The 18326-nt window shown below is 45.5% G+C and overlaps 1 protein-coding gene across 1 annotated transcript in view; it reads right to left on the minus strand.

The window, feature by feature from the left end:
* TTLL5 (tubulin tyrosine ligase like 5) overlaps nucleotides 1–18326 on the minus strand; it is a 153498-nt gene that overhangs the window by 62519 nt on the left and 72653 nt on the right. The window contains exon 30 of the mRNA XM_056850734.1: nucleotides 12670–12824. Coding sequence (XP_056706712.1) covers nucleotides 12670–12824 — 155 coding nt within the window. The remainder of the gene's footprint in view (nucleotides 1–12669; nucleotides 12825–18326) is intronic.

Genomic DNA, 18326 nt, shown 5'->3' on the forward strand with positions numbered 1-18326 from the left:
GGCAATGGCTTTACTAGAGGAATCCGCCACATGGCGTGCAGCTGTAAGCTGTTGCCTTGTGAGGGACATGCCTTCGGACTGAATGGCTACTGCTGAGGGACGCTGATCGTCGGGAAGGATGGAGATTTGAGGGGGTATACGATCCCAGAGGGAGTATTGATACCTGGCCATGATGGCAAGGAAATTGGAAATGTGGAGACCCACCGTAGTGGAAGTGTAAATTTTTCTGGCAAGGGTATCTAGTTTACGGTCTTCCTTATCCTGCGGGGAGGAGCGTGCTCCAGATCTATATTTACCAGGCAAAGCCTCTACTATTACGGAATTAGGAGGGGAATGCTGGTAAAGAAATTCTCCACCTTCCCTGCGAATCTTGTAAAGGTTCTCTACTCGTTTGGTGGAAGAGGGGACCAAAGCAAGCTTAGCCCAGTTGTTACGGATCACTTCCAGAATGCTCTTTATCATAGGAAGGGCCATGGGGCCTACATCAGGGTTATGGAGGATATCCATAATATCATCTATAGGGCCGGAGTCCTCCGGCTTAAACTCAATTTTGAGAGCTTTCACCATGCGAATGAGCTGCTCCGCATATAAACGGACATCTCCCATAGGAGAGAGCGGCTTAGAGTCCCCAACAGTGTCCTCGGGTGAGGGAGCTGAAGTGCGGGATTCCTCATCCTCATCAGGGGAGTAGGAGGCGTCATACTCGGATGGATCAGTGTCCCTTGACATAGAAGGAGACCTGGAGAGGGGAGGCTTGCGAAGTGACTCTTGCCTTGGACAAACGGAATCCTTGGAAAGATCATCAGGACGACGAGACGGCATGTGTCGACGCCGACGAGAGCCTCCAGAAGGCGAGCGTGACCGGGAGCATCGGTGACAACGACGACAGTCGACCGAAGAGCCCGAGTAGACGGAAGGAGTAGGATATCGGCGTCGAGAAACCTCTCGATGCCGACGAGAGGGAGACCGGCTTCTAGAGGAGCAGAGGTGCCTCTGTCTGATCGGACCGCGCGAACGAAGTGAATGGCCATGTCCGGAGTTTGGCTGTTTGGATGAAGAACGGCGAGGTTGAACATCTGTACCAAGTGGATGAAGTGAACGGCAATGTCTGGTAACTGGCTGTTTAGATGATGACTGGTGCTGTTGAACGGCTCTGGGGTACGTGAGCGGGATGAACGGCTATGACCGGAAGAAGACTGTCTAGATGAAGACCGCTGAGAGTGGGAGCGGCGAGAAATGGATCGGCGCCGACGACTGGATCGGCCCTGACGGCTCCGATGGGACGAACGGCTCCGACTACGGGATCGACTCCGATGAGATGACCGGCGTCTGCAGGAAGCGGATTGACTCTGACGATCTGCTCGACGTCGAGAAGATCGACGTCGAGAAGATCAACAACGGGTAGATCAGCGACGCCGCAAGTTCAACAGACGCCGAGTGGATCCGGACGAAGCTGGGGATCGAGACTGGCGCCGAGAAGTCGATCGACGCCGAGGCCGTTGGCCGGGCTTGAGATGGGACGAACCCTTCAGAGACTCCGCTTGGTTCCTTTCAACCGAACGTTGGGAGTCTTGATGAGCACTCACAGGAGGGGTGGTTGATCGGCACTGACCTGGAGCTCTGTAGGTTCTGCCCGAGGCCCTTTATCATCAGGCTGTGGGGACTTGTTAAGCACCGGAGGCACATCTTTATAGAGGTGAAGGAGGTGCTTTTTGAACTCAACCGAGTCTTCCTGGGCCCTGCTCGGACACGGAACCGAGGGGGTAGCCAGGGAATGAGGAGGCGAATCCTCGATGGTAATGGGCTGCTGTGCAGCTTCGTCGGGAGCTCGCGACTCAGACGGACGAGGCAACTTGGCTTGGGATCGGCGTGGAGGGGATGCCGAAGGCGATCGGAGTCGAAGGGACTTCGGCGACCTCAAAGGTGATCGACGCTGAGGCGATTTGGGTGGGAAGCATGGTGCGATGAGCCGCGGCCACGGCCATCTTGCGAAACCTGAGCAATAAACTTTGCTGGCCGAATAACGACGGAGGAAGGCTTCTTAGAAGGGCTGACTTTTTTGTAGTGGGTCCCACATCGAGTTGGGACTTACCGGTCAAAGTACCCGGTTCAGCAGAACGACCTCGTGGGGGAAGTGACTCTTTGTAAAGATGAGAAAGTAATCGAGTCAACCGAACCCTCAAGGCCTTGTTGGTGAATTTGGAGCAACTTTTACAAGTTGCCGGAATGTGGCCTTCCCCCAGACAAAGGAGGCATTCAGTGTGGGAATCATTCTTCGCCATCTTAGTACTACACACACTACATTTCTTGAAAAGTGGAGCTTTTTTGGGCTCCATGGCTAGAGGAAGGTGCTGACATGTTCTCTCTCCGTGGCAGCAGAAAGAGAACTGGAGGGAAGAGTGCTCCCTCCCCCTTGGGTCATGTGACCGTGGGCTGGGAGATTGCATGCCCCAAGGGGAGGAGGAGCACTCTCTTTTAGATTTTGCTAGAAGCTGACGAATCTTATCCGTGGCTGGCCACGCAGATGAACTAGAACTTTTAATAGAAAAAGCAAACATAATAGGCATTACGGAAACCTGGTGGGACGAGTCTCATGATTGGAATGTATTAATTGAAGGGTATAACCTATTTCGGAGAAATAAACCAAATCGGAAGGGGGGAGGGGTAGCATACGTTAGGGATGATTACACCTGCGAGGAGGTCCAGGACTTAAACACTGGAACCCAGCTTGAAACCATCTGGATAACAATTAAGGGAGAGAAAAACAGTGATGTCATTGTGGGGGTATATTATAGACCCCCAAGCCAAACCGAAGAGTTAGATGATGCTTTCCTGGAACAGATGTCCAAACATTCAAAAAATAAAGATGTAGTAGTAATGGGAGATTTCAATTATCCTGACATCTTTTGGAAGGCTAACTCTGCCAAAACAACTAGGTCCGACAAATTCCTCACTTCCCTTGAAGACAACTTCATAGTCCCAAAAGTGGAAGAAGCGACAAGGGGAACAGCCATTTTGGATCTGATCTTAACCAATAATGATTACTTGGTTTATGGGGTAGAAGGAGTGGGATGTTTAGGTGGGAGTGACCATGTTCTCCTGGAGTTTGTTATACAGCAGAAAGGAGAAGCAAGAAATAGTCAAACATGTACTTTAGACTTGAAGAAAGCTGATTTCAATAAATTTAGGGAACTACAGGGTGTGATCCCATGGATAAGAATACTGAATGAGAAGGGAGTACATGAAGGATGGGAAATTCTTAAAAGGGAGATATTGAAGGCGCAATTTCAATAAATTCCCACGAGGAGAAAAAAAAGGTAGAGGTTTGAAGAAACCAGGGTGGATGACTAAAGAACTTTTGGTTGTGATAGGATTTAAGAAGGGCATGTACAAGAAATGGAAAAAGGGAGAAATCAACAAATAGGAATTCAAACAAGTAGCCAGCACATGTAGGGAGAAAGTCAGGAAGGCTAAAGCGAAGAATGAGCTCTGGCTAGCCAGGGAAGTTAAAAACAACAAAAAAGGGTTTTTTGGTTATGTCCATAACAAAAGGAAGATCAAGGTAACGATCGGGTCATTGCGTGGAGAGGATGGTGAGTTATTATCAGGGGAGGCAGAAAAGGCAGAATTACTTAACTCCTTTTTTGCATCAGTCTTCTCCCAAAAGGGGAATAGTGCTCAACCTGGGAATAATGGAGCAGAGGATGCAATAGGGGAATTACAGCATAGTATAGACACTGAGATAGTACAGGAATACCTGGCTACTCTTAATGAATTCAAGTCTCCGGGGCCGGACGAACTGCATCCAAGGGTGTTAAAAGAACTGGCTGAAGTGATTTCAGAACTGGCAATAATCTTTGAGAATTCATGAAGAACAGGAGAAGTTCCAGCAGACTGGAGGAGGGCAAATATGGTCCCCATCTTTAAAAAGGGGGAAAAAGAAATCCCAAACAATTATCGCCCAGTCAGCCTGACATCAATACCAGGTAAAATACTAGAGCAGATAATTAAACAGACGGTCTGTAAGCACTTAGAAAGAAATGCTGTGCTCATTGACAGTCAACATGGGTTTCTCAAAAACAGGTCATGCCAAACTAATCTCATATCTTTTTTTGAAAGAGTGACAAGTATGGTAGATGAAGGGAATGCTGTAGATGCAGTGTACCTTGATTTCAGTAAAGCCTTTGATAAAGTCCCCCATGATCTTCTTGAAACAAATGTAGTAAAATGTGGGCTGGACACTGCTACTGTTAGGTGGATTGGGAATTGGTTGACCAACCGAACCCAAAGGGTACTCATTAATGGCACAACTTCATCCTGGAGAGGAGTGACCAGTGGGGTACAACAGGGGTCTGTCCTGGGACTGGTACTATTTAATATTTTTATAAATGACTTGGATGATGGAATAGAGAGCATGCTAATCAAATTTGCAGATGAAACCAAGTTAGGAGGGGTAGTTAATACCCCGGAGGGTAGGGACAGAGTTCAGAATGACCTCGATAGACTGGAGAGCTGGGCCATAAGCAATAAAATGGATTTCAATAGGGAGAAGTGTAAAGTACTTCACCTAAGCAAAAACATAAGGCACAGGATGGGAGATAGCTGGCTTGACAACAGTACATGTCAAAGAGATCTGGGAGTCTTAGTGGACCACAAACTGAACATGAGTCAACAGTGTGATATGGCAGCTAAGAAGGCCAATGCAAGTCTGGGCTGCATCAATAGGAGTGTCTAGATCAAGGAAGTAATACTACCACTGTATTCTGCATTGGTCAGACCTCATTTGGAATAATGTGTCCAGTTTTGGGCTCCACAATTTAAGAAGGATGCTGACAAGTTTGAGCGTGTCCAGAGGAGGGCGACCAGAATGGTCAAAGGTCTGGAATCCATGCCCTATGATGAGAGACTTAGGGAGTTGGATTTGTTTAATTTGGAGAAGAAAAGGTTGAGGGAAGACATGATAGCCATGTTTAAATATTTGAAGGGATGTCATGTTGATGAGGGAACTAGCTTGTTCTCTGTTGCTCCAGAGACTAGGACACGGAGTAATGGATTTAAACTAATGGAAAAGCGATTCCACCTAAACATTAGGAAGAACTGTCTAACAGTGAGGGCTGTTCGACAGTGGAATGTGTTGCCTCGGAGAGAGTTGGAGTCCCCATCTTTGGAGGTCTTTAAGCAGAGGCTAGATGGCCATCTGTCGGGAGTGCTTTGATTGTGAGATCCTGCATGGCGGGGGGATGGTTGGGGTCACTGGGGAAGTGGGGGGAGTTGTTAATTTCCTGCATTGTGCAGGGGGTTGGACTAGATGACCCTGGTGGTGCCTTCCAACTCTATGATTCTATGAAATCTCATGGGCAAGATGTTGCCATCTAGAAATAGAATCACCGAAACATTCTCTCTTGTACTCCCCCCTCCGTCTAACCCTATCAACAGAAGCTTTTGTATGCTAGAACCCTGCAAAAAAGTTGCTAATCTATACCTGAGACCCAAAGAAACTGTGGAGAGCAAATGCTTAATACTATAGGGATACCCCCAAATATTTCCATAATTTATCAGTAATCAATATCCTGAGAATCCCAAATATCACCTGGACACCCAAATACCACCAATAAGCTGTTTTTTTAATCTATATTCAGACTGGAGATATCTGAATGCACATCCCTATAATACTGTGCCAACGAAACACCGCCCTCAAGCATCTGTACCATTTGCAAAGTTGAAATCAAAACCAAACTCACTTTGGAATATTAAACAACAAAATCGCTAATTCTGGAGCACGTATGGCCTCATATATAGCTAAAAATGTACCAGTTAGTTTTACACAGGATGGGCACCAGTGGATGTGTGACCCAATGTGAGTTGTTCACACACCAGTTACATATTAATTATAACAATGTATCATTTCCTGCAGTACTAGCCTCTCTCAAAAGTTCCAGATCCAAATGGCAAGCTCATTCTTGAGCTGGTTTCAAACGTCACAAAATCAATCTGCTCTCATCTCTTCACAACAGGACCCAGAAGGATCTCTTTTCTGGAATAATATTTGCTGCTAGCTGCTACCAACCCCTCTGTCTCTTAAAGCTACAGCAATGGGTCTATCCTCCTCGGTGGCATAGGAACAGCTTTCCCCCGTAGCCCTGCTGGACAACTCCTTTAGGAAAAAACCTTTTACTATGTGGCTGAAACTAATGACCCTCATATGGGTAGAAGCACAATCCAGTGTCTACAGGGATCTTTCTTGAGACTGTCTACATTCACCAGAACGGGTGAGATGCCAGACAGCTTAGCAAATAGCAGACAATGCATGGGGGTGATCATACGGCTGGGGAACTATAGCCCACCAAAGTTATTACTACAGGAATCCCAGAAACTTCTGGGAGAAAAGTCATCTCCCTTTTTATTGGGTATTAATAAAAGAGATGATTATAAAAATGATTAAAGAGCCCTTCTGCTTCCTCCCACACTACAATTTCTTCCAGCTGATCAGAAGAGTTAGCAGCTGTTCTGCCTGCCCTGTCAAGCACATGCAGCTGAAGGACAGAAGTGTCAGGGCCGGTGCAAGCAGTGAGCGATGGCTGAACAGCTACAGTACCTCAGCAACATCCTGATGAGGGATGAAGCAACAACAGAAGGCTGCATACTTTAAATTCAGAGGGATAAAAAGGGTGAGGCTGGTGCTCATAATCCTCCAAGCAGGGGGGCAGGGATGCCTAATAAAACTGTTTGAAACTCTTACACAACAGAAGCAGAGAAACTCTTCAGTACTCCTTTCTGATTTTACTCGATATCTCAACAGGCTTTTGGTCAGAACGTGCAGTGTTATTTCTTATTACCACAGAAATCTAAAACATGAAGATGGGAACATGCTACCTAAAAGAGAGGAAAGAGTGCTGCCAGAAAGATTTCTATAGGTATAATGCCCCTATGGCTTGAAAATAGACATGTAAATCCAAGCGCCTATAACAATGAAGTGGCTTCAATGTCCAAATACTGCTTTACTTTCCAAGGCCTGAATCTCATTTTTGGTGTCTGCGTTGGATTCATGCTTATGTCAGGTTAATTAACCAACAGGAACAGCAGCCCAATACAAAACATTCTGTGAAAGATATGCTAGGGATTGGCAGTTTGAGGACACTACTGACATATGCCTTAGAGTAAGTTTGATATAATCTACTCTTTCACATTATTCTTTTTAGAAACACTGCTGACTTACTGAAGTAACAGAGACCAGACAGAGAGGATCTGAGGAGAGTGATCTGTTGGCAGATTCAAGGAGATCATGTATCTTAACAATTCTAGGGGCCTATTTGAAACACAACCCTTTCTTCTGAAGTCCTGACATCTCAGAATAATTTTTCAAACAATTCATTAACAATGTTTAGCACTTAGGACAGTGATGGCGAACCTTTTAGAGACCGAGTGCCCAAACTGCAACCCCAAACCCACTTATTTATTGCAAAGTGCCAACACGGCAATTTAACCTGAATACTGAGGTTTTAGCTTAGAAAAAACAACTTCCCTGGACTCCCTGCTGGGCAGCGGGGAGTCCAGGGAAGGGGGCAGGGCCTTTGAACTGCTCCACGCTGCCTGCAAAAACTGCATTAGAACAAAAACTGCATTAGACCTAATACAGATGGGAACCAGACATCCATAGTGGTACCTTCACATTCAGAGGCAGTCTACCAGTTGTGGGAGGGCTGTATTCTCCATTCTTGAGGAAGTCCTGGAGAGACCTAGCAGGCATTTGCTGGAATCAGGAAAGTTTTCAGGGAGGGACGGAGGGAGGAAAAGGAAAGGAAGAAAGGAAGGAAGAGCTTTCTGGCCAGGGAAGGAAGGGGGCTTCTGGGCTGGTGAGTAGGGCGGCAGCCACCTCGTGCGCCAAGGAAAGGGGGTTTTGGTGGGGAAGGGGGCTTCTGGGCCAGCATGAGAGGCAGCTGCAGCCTCGCATGCTGAGGAAAGGGGCTTCTGGCGGGGGGGGGGGAGAATGAGGCTTCTGGGCCGGCGCGCTGCCACCTTGCGTGCCCAGGAAAGGGGTTTTGAAGGGAGAGGGGAAAGGGGGCTGCAGGGCAGCTGCCTTGCGACCCAGGAACAGGGTTTTTGCCCATGGAATGCACCGAGGGAGAAAAGGAAGGGTGCTGGAGGGCCGGCTCGCGAGGCGGCAGCCGCCTCATGCGCCCTGCAAAGGGGTTTTTGGCCAGGGAGGGGGAGAGGGAGAGAAGGGGGCTGGAAGACAGCCGCCGCCTCGTGCGCCCTGCAAAAGGGTTTTTGGCTGGGGGAGGGAGAGGGAGGCTGGAAGACGGCAGCCACCTCGTGTGCCCTGCAAAGGGGTTTTTGGCCAGGGAGGGGGAGAGGGAGAAGGGGGCTGGAGGGCGGCAGCCGCCTCTGCGCTCTGCAAAGCGGTTTTTGGCTGGGGAGGAGGGGAGGGAAAGGGAGAAGGGGGCTGGAGGGTGACAGCTGCCTCGTGCGCCCGCAAACGGTTTTTTGGCCGGGGGAGGGAGAGGGAGAAGGGGGCTGGAGGGCGGCAGCCGCCTCTGCGCTCTGCAAAGGGGTTTTCGGCCGGGGAGGGGGGGAGAGGGGAAAGGCTGGGCGGCGGAGAGTCCAGGGAAGGGGGCGGGGCCTTTGAACTGCTCCGCGCTGCCTGCAGGCAGCGCAGAGCAGTTCAAAGCTGGCGGCTGGGAGGGCAGGGGCCCCGCCGCCCAGCTGAGCCGTACGTGCCAGCAGAGAGGGCGACGCGTGCCGGAAATGGCACGTGTGCCATAGGTTCGCCAACACGGACTTAGGACAATGAGTGGTTCTGCAGAGACACTTGGGGGGGGAGGCCACCTGATTTAGGGGTAGCCTCACACAGTCCGAGAATGGCCATTGCCACCCTGAACACCTTAAAGAACCTGCTCAGGGAGAAGTACTCAATAAGTTCAATGAAATGATGCCCAAAGCCTGAGAATTATTGGGGGGGACAATGTAGATCACTCCCCCATTACTCGTGTTTCTCCCTCCTGGAACAAGCTCTCAAGGATACAAGCATGACAATTTCACCTCACACCATTTCCCTTTAACCAATGCTCAATGCCTTCAACACATCTTGTATTTTATATGCTTCTTAATGTCTGAAATGTTTAATGATTGCCACCTTGGAGACTCTGAATTGGGTGGAAAGGTGGCAAAGAAATGTTTGAAATAAACAAATATGCTCCTGGAGCATACTTAGCTCCAGGGGTGTGGGGGGAGGGCCCTTTTTCTTTTGGCATATTTCCAAAGTCATATTTTTGTGCATACCTGGGGTGTCCAGAGTATGTAATGAGCCTTCTACATCTGTGGGTGGCCTTTAATAATTGGCATGAGGCCAGCCATTTTACAATCTGACAATTCTTTTTTTTTGGGGGGGGCAGTCAAGTTGCATCCAACTTATAGCAACCCCATAGGGTTTTCAAGGCAAGAGATGTTCATAGGTGGTTTGCCATTGCCTGCCTCTGCATAGCAACCCTGGTATTGCTTGGTGGTCCCCCATCAAAATACTAACCAGGGCCAACCCCGCTTAGCTTCCGAGATGTGATGAGATTGGGCTACCTAGGTCACGGCATAACAATTATGTTCTATACAAAATAAGACCACAGCAGTAGTACTGTTTAATTAACTGTTTAATAGCACACCTGAATAGCTGCTGAATGTTTGCGAGATACTTCAAGACTAGCCACCACAGGTCTGGGAATCAAACCCTATAAATTTCCCAAACACATTACTTCTATGTGTGAACTAAGTCAAAAAGAGTTATCCAAGTTGTAAGAGAAGCTAAACAAAGTGATACTAGAGTCATAGTGTTAAACAGTAGATGGAACTAGGTCAGCTCATCTTAGGAAGCCATGCAATTATTTCTATAAAACAAAACTCTGTCATGCAACAACTCAGGAAATATTCAGAACAGCAGCAAGATAGTTCTGCAAGGAATATTATGCGCTACACAACACTGCCATAGCAACTGTAGCAAATTCAGCAGCAAGCTACAAGGGACCGATTGAGACAGAAAATCATCACAGAGGCTCTATCGCCCTTCTCAGAACTAACAACAAGCCACAAACATGCTTCCAAGCCATTAAGTTAAAACAAAGACAGAAGCAATGGGCACTGGGCCAATGGTGGTCAAGATGCTACATTTATGCAGAGAATTTCACAAATATGGATGAAACACATGAATAGCACAAATTGATTAATTTCCAAAATTTATTCTCATTTAATAGAAATAGATACAAGTATGTCAAACCGATTGAAAACAATATAGCAAGATGATATTGGGATAAAATAGAACAAAATATATGAGGAAGAGCTTAGATAGAAAGGTATTCACCATCTATCTAAGCTCTTCCTCAGATTATGGAAAAGGAGTTAAGTCTAAAATATATATAAAGAATCAAGTTTTTTTAAATCCCCAATGCCATTAATGAATTTCTCTCTTACCTGTAATTGTAAAATAATCTGGAAAACGTCTTAAATACTAAGCCCTCTGTCAATAATCTGATTCAACTTCAAGTATTTTGGGGGGGTTTTTTGTTATATTGTTTCTATGCTTGTCTGTTTGTAAAAAGGTTTGCTGTTACTGTTGTTTGTTTGGGTGGTGGCTTTCTGTTTGGAAAATTTATAAAAATATTTATTAAAAATATGGATGGTGTCTGTAAGTGCTACAAACAAAGCAACATAGTGCATACAGATATTTGCAAGGTAATAGAATAGAGCTATATTGAACTAAGCATCTTTGAACAGCCAAGACCAGAGACACTGTTTCCACTGGCACAGGGAATGTGGAGGAGGCTGAAGCAGCTGGGCCACGGCACACCCTTCCACACACCCTCTGGGAGCAGCAGAAGTTCTACACCTGTTGGAGATTCACTCCGTATTGTTTACATAGTAATTCCCATGGTAAGGCTCCAAGAGCGAGAAGCTGCAATTCCAATAACTCAAATCCCTCAGCAAAGGCTAAGAACTAGTCAGGAAGGACTGCTCTGTAGCTCCTCCATTCTCCACGCAGTAGTCCGCTGCACACAATCCACACCCCCAACACATGCTCAAGCACATTGTCTCGTGCTGATAAAAAATACAGGCAAAGGACAAAACTGCAATCCCTCCCACCTAATCAAGTTAATAAATAGGAAGGGGGAAGAAGGCAAGTGATAATCATCAATCTGTTGAATTGCAAGGGCAGCAGGGATACAAAGATTGTAGCAGTTTCCTTAATTTTAAAAAAATTGGTTACACAAACTTCATACATATAGGGTGGGTAACAACTAAAAGCTTAATCACCTCGCTTAGATGTTGAATAAACGGCAGTGTGCAAAAACATATCTAAGGGTAAAAAGTACAAGTTGAATAGGGGAGTCAGCAATAGTGTGTTATTGCAAAGAACGCACACACCACACTACTTTGTACTGATACGGAATGAGGCAATCAAATTGGAATATAAGCTATGCCAGCGAAGACCTTATTAATGCCAAGGAAAGTGGTAAAAAGCACAGTATATTCTCCCCCTATGCACTCAACATCATCTTTCCTGAAACATTACATTAGATTCTAGCTCTGACAATTACAAAAAGTTACACAGTTGTAAAGAATTGATGAAGCATAAAGTATCACTAGAAGGCTAAAGAATATGATATACTAAATGAGATAAAACTGAGGACACGCAGGCTGCTTAAGCCACAGAAGACTGAAGAGTACTCAACAACAGTCTTCAAAATACATAAATTAGTTAACTTAAACAGAATAGGGATCAGAAGTCAGTGGCTTACTGTGTTACAATTATCCTGCAGCTTAGCCCAGACTTATTTCCTTCATACACTTGCTGATGGGGGGTGCAAGAATGCTAGCATGCTCCATCCTTATAAAGCAACCAAAGGAACCACAAGCAGGAAGGTGAAGGGGCAGGTATGGGAGGTGGGTAACTCTCTCAGAGCTGTCTCACGGCTGATGGGAAACACAGCTGGCTCTTTCAGCCTGTGGCAGGGCAGGCATTGGAAGAATGTTCCCATCTCCTGCCTAGTCAGTCATGTCACTGCTGGAGGGGCGGGCAGAGGCACAGGTATGGGAAGCATACATTTCCTCCTTCACATGGGGCACCACCACCGGGCAGCTGAGGTTGCACAGGTCTGTAAGATGTCCGCCTCACCTCCTTGAACTATGCCACCGCCAGAAATGCCTGGGAACCAGGCCATCCCTACACCTATCTTGCTGTCACTAGCGTGAAAACTGGAGTTTCTGATAGGTGCCACCATGCAGTCCAGGATAGCTGCCAGGTCTTTATATGCTAGGCATGCAAGAAAAATTAAGCTCTAAAGTTAGGATCTGTCAAGGCAAGTCAGGTTTAAGTAACTGAGAGCCAAACCTTGGTTTCACAAATAACCCATAGTTAAAATAAGCCACAGCTTTGTGCTACATCTGAACTGTCTTATTCCCCTCTTTTTTCTTCCACTTCATCTGAACTGGGCCAGTATCTGCACTGAATAAACACCAAAAATCTCTTTAGGTTTCACAGTGGATGGAAAAGAGTGCCTCTCCTATCACCACCTCCACCTCTCTGTCATTCTGCAATGGTCCTGTGAATTATGGATGTTCTTAGATGCTACTAAGTGCCTTATTAGCCCTGTCAGTCTAAAGCCACAAGCAGTCAGTTTAACTTACCTGAGAGCCAAAGATACAGGTCTGTAGTCAGCTGCATGTGTGTCTGTTTGAAAGGCCCAAAATGAACCTCCTGGGTTGAATGGTGGCCGATAACTGGGAGGAGAGGTTGCATTTGCTCTGCTTATAGCTCCATTCATCAGATTTAAGTTTGTTAACTGAAAATTTAAACAGAAGAAGAAGAGGGCAAACACTTTATTTTAAAGGCTCAAAGAAACAGCAACAAGGTGGTCTGGAATATATCTGAATCAAGGTACTTTCCATATCTAACAGATTCTGCGTATATTTAGAGAGGCAGTATGGCATAGGATGCTGCAGCAAAAAGTGTATTTAACTAGTCTAAGCTGCAAAAACCTACAGGGTCACTGTGGGTTAGTCACACTCTCTCTCCCCCTAGCCTTCTCCGTGGGGCTGTTGTGAGGGAGGGGCATATATAATGTCCTAAACTCCTTGAAGGAAAGACAGGATAAAAGAGTAGTAACAATAACATTAAAATATTTATAACATGACTGCAATGCTCTTTGGAGATTAGCCCTTTCCTTCTGTCACTGCAGTGGTAAAATGAATGACATAAGAACTCTATGAGCAGAACTGTGTTTACATGGATTGTTATCCAACTCCACCCTGTCCCAAGAGTTCAGGATTGGTTGCAACACATTTAAAGCCAGAACATAAACAATAAAAACAAAAGATATGGCTTACAAACACCAACACAGTAAGATAGCCACCCCAGGCCAGTATCACATCTGGCAGCACCTCTGTGATGCTCCAGCTCGGACAAATCTCCAGGGGAAAGATGTTTTGTAAGAGCAGAGCAGCCACGAAATTGCCATAACAAAGGCACGTTCAGTAGTAACAGCAGTAGAATTAACAGGATGTTCCCTCAGTTGGTGAGACTCAACAACAGCAAGCAGAAATAGTGTGTTCTGAAGTAATGTTCGAAGAACACCCACGGCAAGCGCTCCAAGGATTATGTTAATGTAATATCAAAACTTTTGCCTTCCTGGGAGAGCAAATGTTAAGCCCTCCTTTTATTCCATATTTCTTCTTCTGATGAAACAAGCCTTCTGCCCTCTATTGTGCAACTGCTGAACCAGCAATACAACTATAAAAGTTGCCAGTCTGAAGGAACACCCAGTGAGCTATTGTGACAAAAATGCCCGACTGGATGTGGGAAACGAAAATTTTCAATCAAAATGGGAAAAGTCTATTTCCCTGGATAACAGTGGGTAAGACACTATCTCAGCCTGACCTATTTATTTGATGCCTTTATATTCAGTTTTTTTTCCAATAACTGTCTATTAAAGTGGCTTCCATCAGTAAAGAGGCAGGCTTGCCCTCGTGTCTGCAATCCCTTCCCCCTCCCACAAAAAGACAACACAGGGGAAGGGGAGTAAAGCGGGAAAAGGTAGGGGAGGGAGATCAGCTTACAGTTTATTTGCTTCACAGGCATAAAGTTAAATATCTGTGTGGTGAGCCCTAGGAAAAGACCAAGCCTAAGCACGAGGTCAGGGAGATGACGAAGTGGGACTTCAGGGATCTACACACCACCTTGTCCCATCTGCCCGCCAAAAAATTCCAAGCTGTTTTGGGGGTGGGGTGGGAATGGAGGGCCACATGATGCGTAATACAAATTATATGTAACTTTGTTCAGTTTGCAAAATTTAGTCTGAATGAAGAATCTGGGTTTCCTTGGAACAGCTTCACTTCCAGTCAGAAACATCTCAACATTAATGCAGGTCTTTCCACCCAGAACCAATGTGCATTTAAAGCCAGCTGTTTCACTGTTCCATCTCATCTTTTCAGCTCTTCACACCCCCCACCTTGGCGCATTTCCCCCTCAATACCAAATTGCTGTTTATTTTAAAGCTGTCTTTCCAAGTGAGGCAGGTGTGTAAACAGTTGAATGTGGCGGGTAAGGACATTTCACACATTCCAGGTAGACAGGTGTTTAAATTACAGCAGGATTAAATACAGGCAACAGATTCAAAAGCAAGCGTGCACACGGAGCACAGAAGGCTCATTCGAACCAGCCCACCGGCTTGGTTCATTTTGATAGTTACTCCTCCCTGCACTGATTTGTTTCAGCTGCTATAATTAGCTTGCCAGATTGGTAGATTCCTTGGGCACTCCTGTAGCACATTACACCTCTACACAGCAGCTCTGTTTTGAATTACCTGATAGCCACAGTCTTACACTGATAAACTTTCAAGCTGTCACCAATATATCTGCTCACATGCATCAACATTTCCCCCCGTCAAGTTGCAGCCAACTTATGGCAACCCAATAGGGTTTTCAAGGCAAGAGATGTTGGGAGATGGTTTGCCATTGCCTGCTTCTGTGTCATGACCCTGGCATTCCTTGGTGGTCTCCCATCCAAATACTGACCAGAGCTGACCCTGCTTAGCTTCCAAGATATGATATTGGGCTAGCATGCTTAAAACTAAGAGTTTAAAGAAATAGGATATAAACTAAACATGGAAGCAATACAATGAGTTGCTGGAAGAAATAGAATTTGTTGGCACAGGAACATTAGATCATATTATGTCAGATGCATATGTAAGATGACTTACTCAAGAGAGACTTATTCTGTATTTAATTTTCTCCTTCCTACCTGCTAATCAGCCTACCTTTTATCACCGCCCCCCCACATTTTCATTTATACCTTACCTTTCTCTCCAATGGGGACACAAAGCAAATAATTCTCTCCTCCATTTTACCCTCACATCAACCAGGTGAGGTAAGTTAGGCTGATAGCATGCAACTCACTGGTCACCAGTGAGTTTCTACAGCACAGCAGGATTCAAAGCTGGGTCTCCCAGATCCTAGTCTGCAACTCTAACCACTATACCATATTGATTTTCATGGGGTGGCTGATGTTGAATGGTAGCAAGCAGCCAGGCTTGGGCATGTCATACAAGTCACTTGGGGCTGCTGCCAGGCCTAGTCCCAGTTATTCATCCCTCAAAGGCCAAAACAGCCCTGGAAAGGGCCCCAACCCTTTCCCCTGCTTTTTACTGACAGAAACCATGGCTTGAAGGCTGGTGATACTGTTATAGTTGTCTAGCAACAGCTACTGAGAGCATTTGTTTCTTGAAACTACAAGCACTGCTTTTATCATGGAGGGGGGTTAAACTCCCAATTTTCTTTTAAGATTTCACATTTTTCTGCACACCTGGGGCTTTTCCTAGGTTTGTAGAATTGGTCCTATCTGTCCATGGCCTCAGCCTTCAGATTTAAGTATCCAAATACGGTGCCACATTGAGAATTAGATATACTGATACCTCTAAACTCTTACAGGCAGTGTACATAGAGCCCATCACTATAGTACTTTTCAAGCAGCACCTATAATTACTGGCACAAGAGAACAGCATCAGGCCCACTTATTTCCTTTCACTCACTTCTTGGGTTCCTTACAGCAGCACTGTATCCAGGGGCATTTACATGGTTTCATCCTGTTTCTGTGTTTTCACCATGTTGCTACAATCTTTCCAGAACATGTTTTGGTATTATCATTTTGGAAAGGCTGCAACCAAAGCACTTTCAGATGCTGTGTGGATGGGAAGGTGTTCATTTTTGCAGGTCCTTCTCACTGCAGCACCATTTTCATTGCTTTACACCCCACAGTTGCTACCACCCCACATACATATCAGAGAGTTTTTAAGAACTGGGGGCGCTACAGCATTATAAAAATGAACTGTCATAATCTACTAGTTCCCTGTGGGTTTTTTTGAAGGTTACATCTCTAGCCCTTTTCATTGTGGAGTGATATGGGGAAAAGGTTTTTAAAGTGAAATCTTGGCACTCTGTGCAGAAGCTGCTACAGTGAGTTCTTCTCATGGCCTCATCTGTATGCCCCAGATAAGATGACATGCCCTTCAACTACACCAAAAGCATGCCTATGACCAATCATGGTGTGCGTGTGTGGGGGGGTAGGTTTAACACACTGGTGATATTCACTTGCAGTATTTGGTTTCTATAAGAGGCTGGGGGTGGGTCATGACTTAAAATGCCATTCTGCTTATAATTGAGGTCTATTTTCAACCACACCCATACAGTACAAATCTACCCTAAGGCAAGTTCATTTCATGCATGTATTTGCATTTGCAAATAACACCCAGAAGAAAACAGAAATCAAAGACTAATAGGTTTGAGAGGTGTGAAATCTGTGCGTGTACCAAAGTTGATCTGGCTAAAGGCCCATGACATTCCTCCCTGCTTGCTGAGCTTACCAGCTTACAGGATATGCACATGCATGAAAAAAAAAAAGCATTAAAGTGTTCTAGTCTCCAGAAAATGTTCCAGACAAAGACCTGCCAGAGACATTCCTGGGAAACCTGACAAACTTGCAGATTCGTTTGTACTGTCTCCAGCGTATGCATTCATTTAACAAAGGGGGGGGAGGCAGTTTGTGCTGCAGCGGATGGCTGAACTTGCCTCTTGCTGTTACTGAGTCAAGCTCTGAATTAAGTACTCTCTGCTTCAAAACTTCTCAGTGGGAGCTATTTCTATAGTGCATGGAGATGCCAAATGTTTGATGATCAGGGGATAATCCTTCCCACAACAAAAGTTCATTGAAGTTCAGCCTGGTTCAGCTGGCAGCCTCCTGCAAATCACAAGGCCCATTCCAACAGCACAAAAGCCTCAGCAGCTGGAAAGCAGCAGAAATGGTACTGCTCTAGGGACACCTTTCTTCTATTAACACATTAGTCTTCAACTGGCAGGTCATGCCCTAAAAAGAGATCATATCATGAGGTAAAATGAACTGCACCCACTACTATTTTTATTTAAGTAAACAGAACAAAAAAGGCCGATAGGAAAGAGCATGAGAGAAGGAGAAAGGCTGGGACATATGGTTAAAGGTTTAAAATGGGTCTCGTGTTGCACGCTAGGGTTAAAAATGGGAGCCTGGTCTAAAAAGGTAGAAGAGGACTGTTTTAAATATTTTGCTAAGCTTAGTCATCTTACTGAAGATGATAGTTAGCAGTACTGGAAGAACACTCATTAGTATGGGATTCTTCCCAAGAATCTGCACCAAACAGAGGAAGCAATAGAATCCTGTTAAGGTTAAGATTATTCCCATTAACACAATCTTGCAGGCTACTCCAAATTATGATTCTCTGCTGCACTGGAAAGCAAAAAGCCATTTTAAAAAATATGTAGGAAGAAAAGAGATGTCTGGGAGGTCCTTCAAATGGCTTGATACATTGAGGAGGTTAAACTCTGTTAGCATAAACACTATTGTTCACCTGCCTCTTCAGTTTTATGGACATCGTTGTAGCTCACACAAGCTCATGCTGGTCAAACAAAATCCAGATGCAAGAAGCAGCCTGTAGTCAGATGCAATTTTCTCTGACAACACGGTCAACAAGGAGTCTAGCTTGACTGAGTAACAGTCACATACTGTGAAGCAGCTGAGGGCCAGGACTTGCAATGACTGATGTTCAGCAGAAGACTTTTACTGCAAAAAAAAAAAAAACAACCTCTAGTGGGGTATTTGCAATCACTATTTTCCACTGAAGGTCAATAGGACTGCCCAGGTTTTCTAATCACTATCTTTCTACCCAAATGAAAACACAAAAACCTCCATGGGATATATCAGCACATTTGCAGGAAACCTGGCTGCAAGATTTGAGCACTGCCTGGCTCAGCGGAGACAG

This window comes from Euleptes europaea, chromosome 6 (assembly GCF_029931775.1).
Source record: "Euleptes europaea isolate rEulEur1 chromosome 6, rEulEur1.hap1, whole genome shotgun sequence".
Classification (NCBI taxonomy): domain Eukaryota; kingdom Metazoa; phylum Chordata; class Lepidosauria; order Squamata; family Sphaerodactylidae; genus Euleptes; species Euleptes europaea.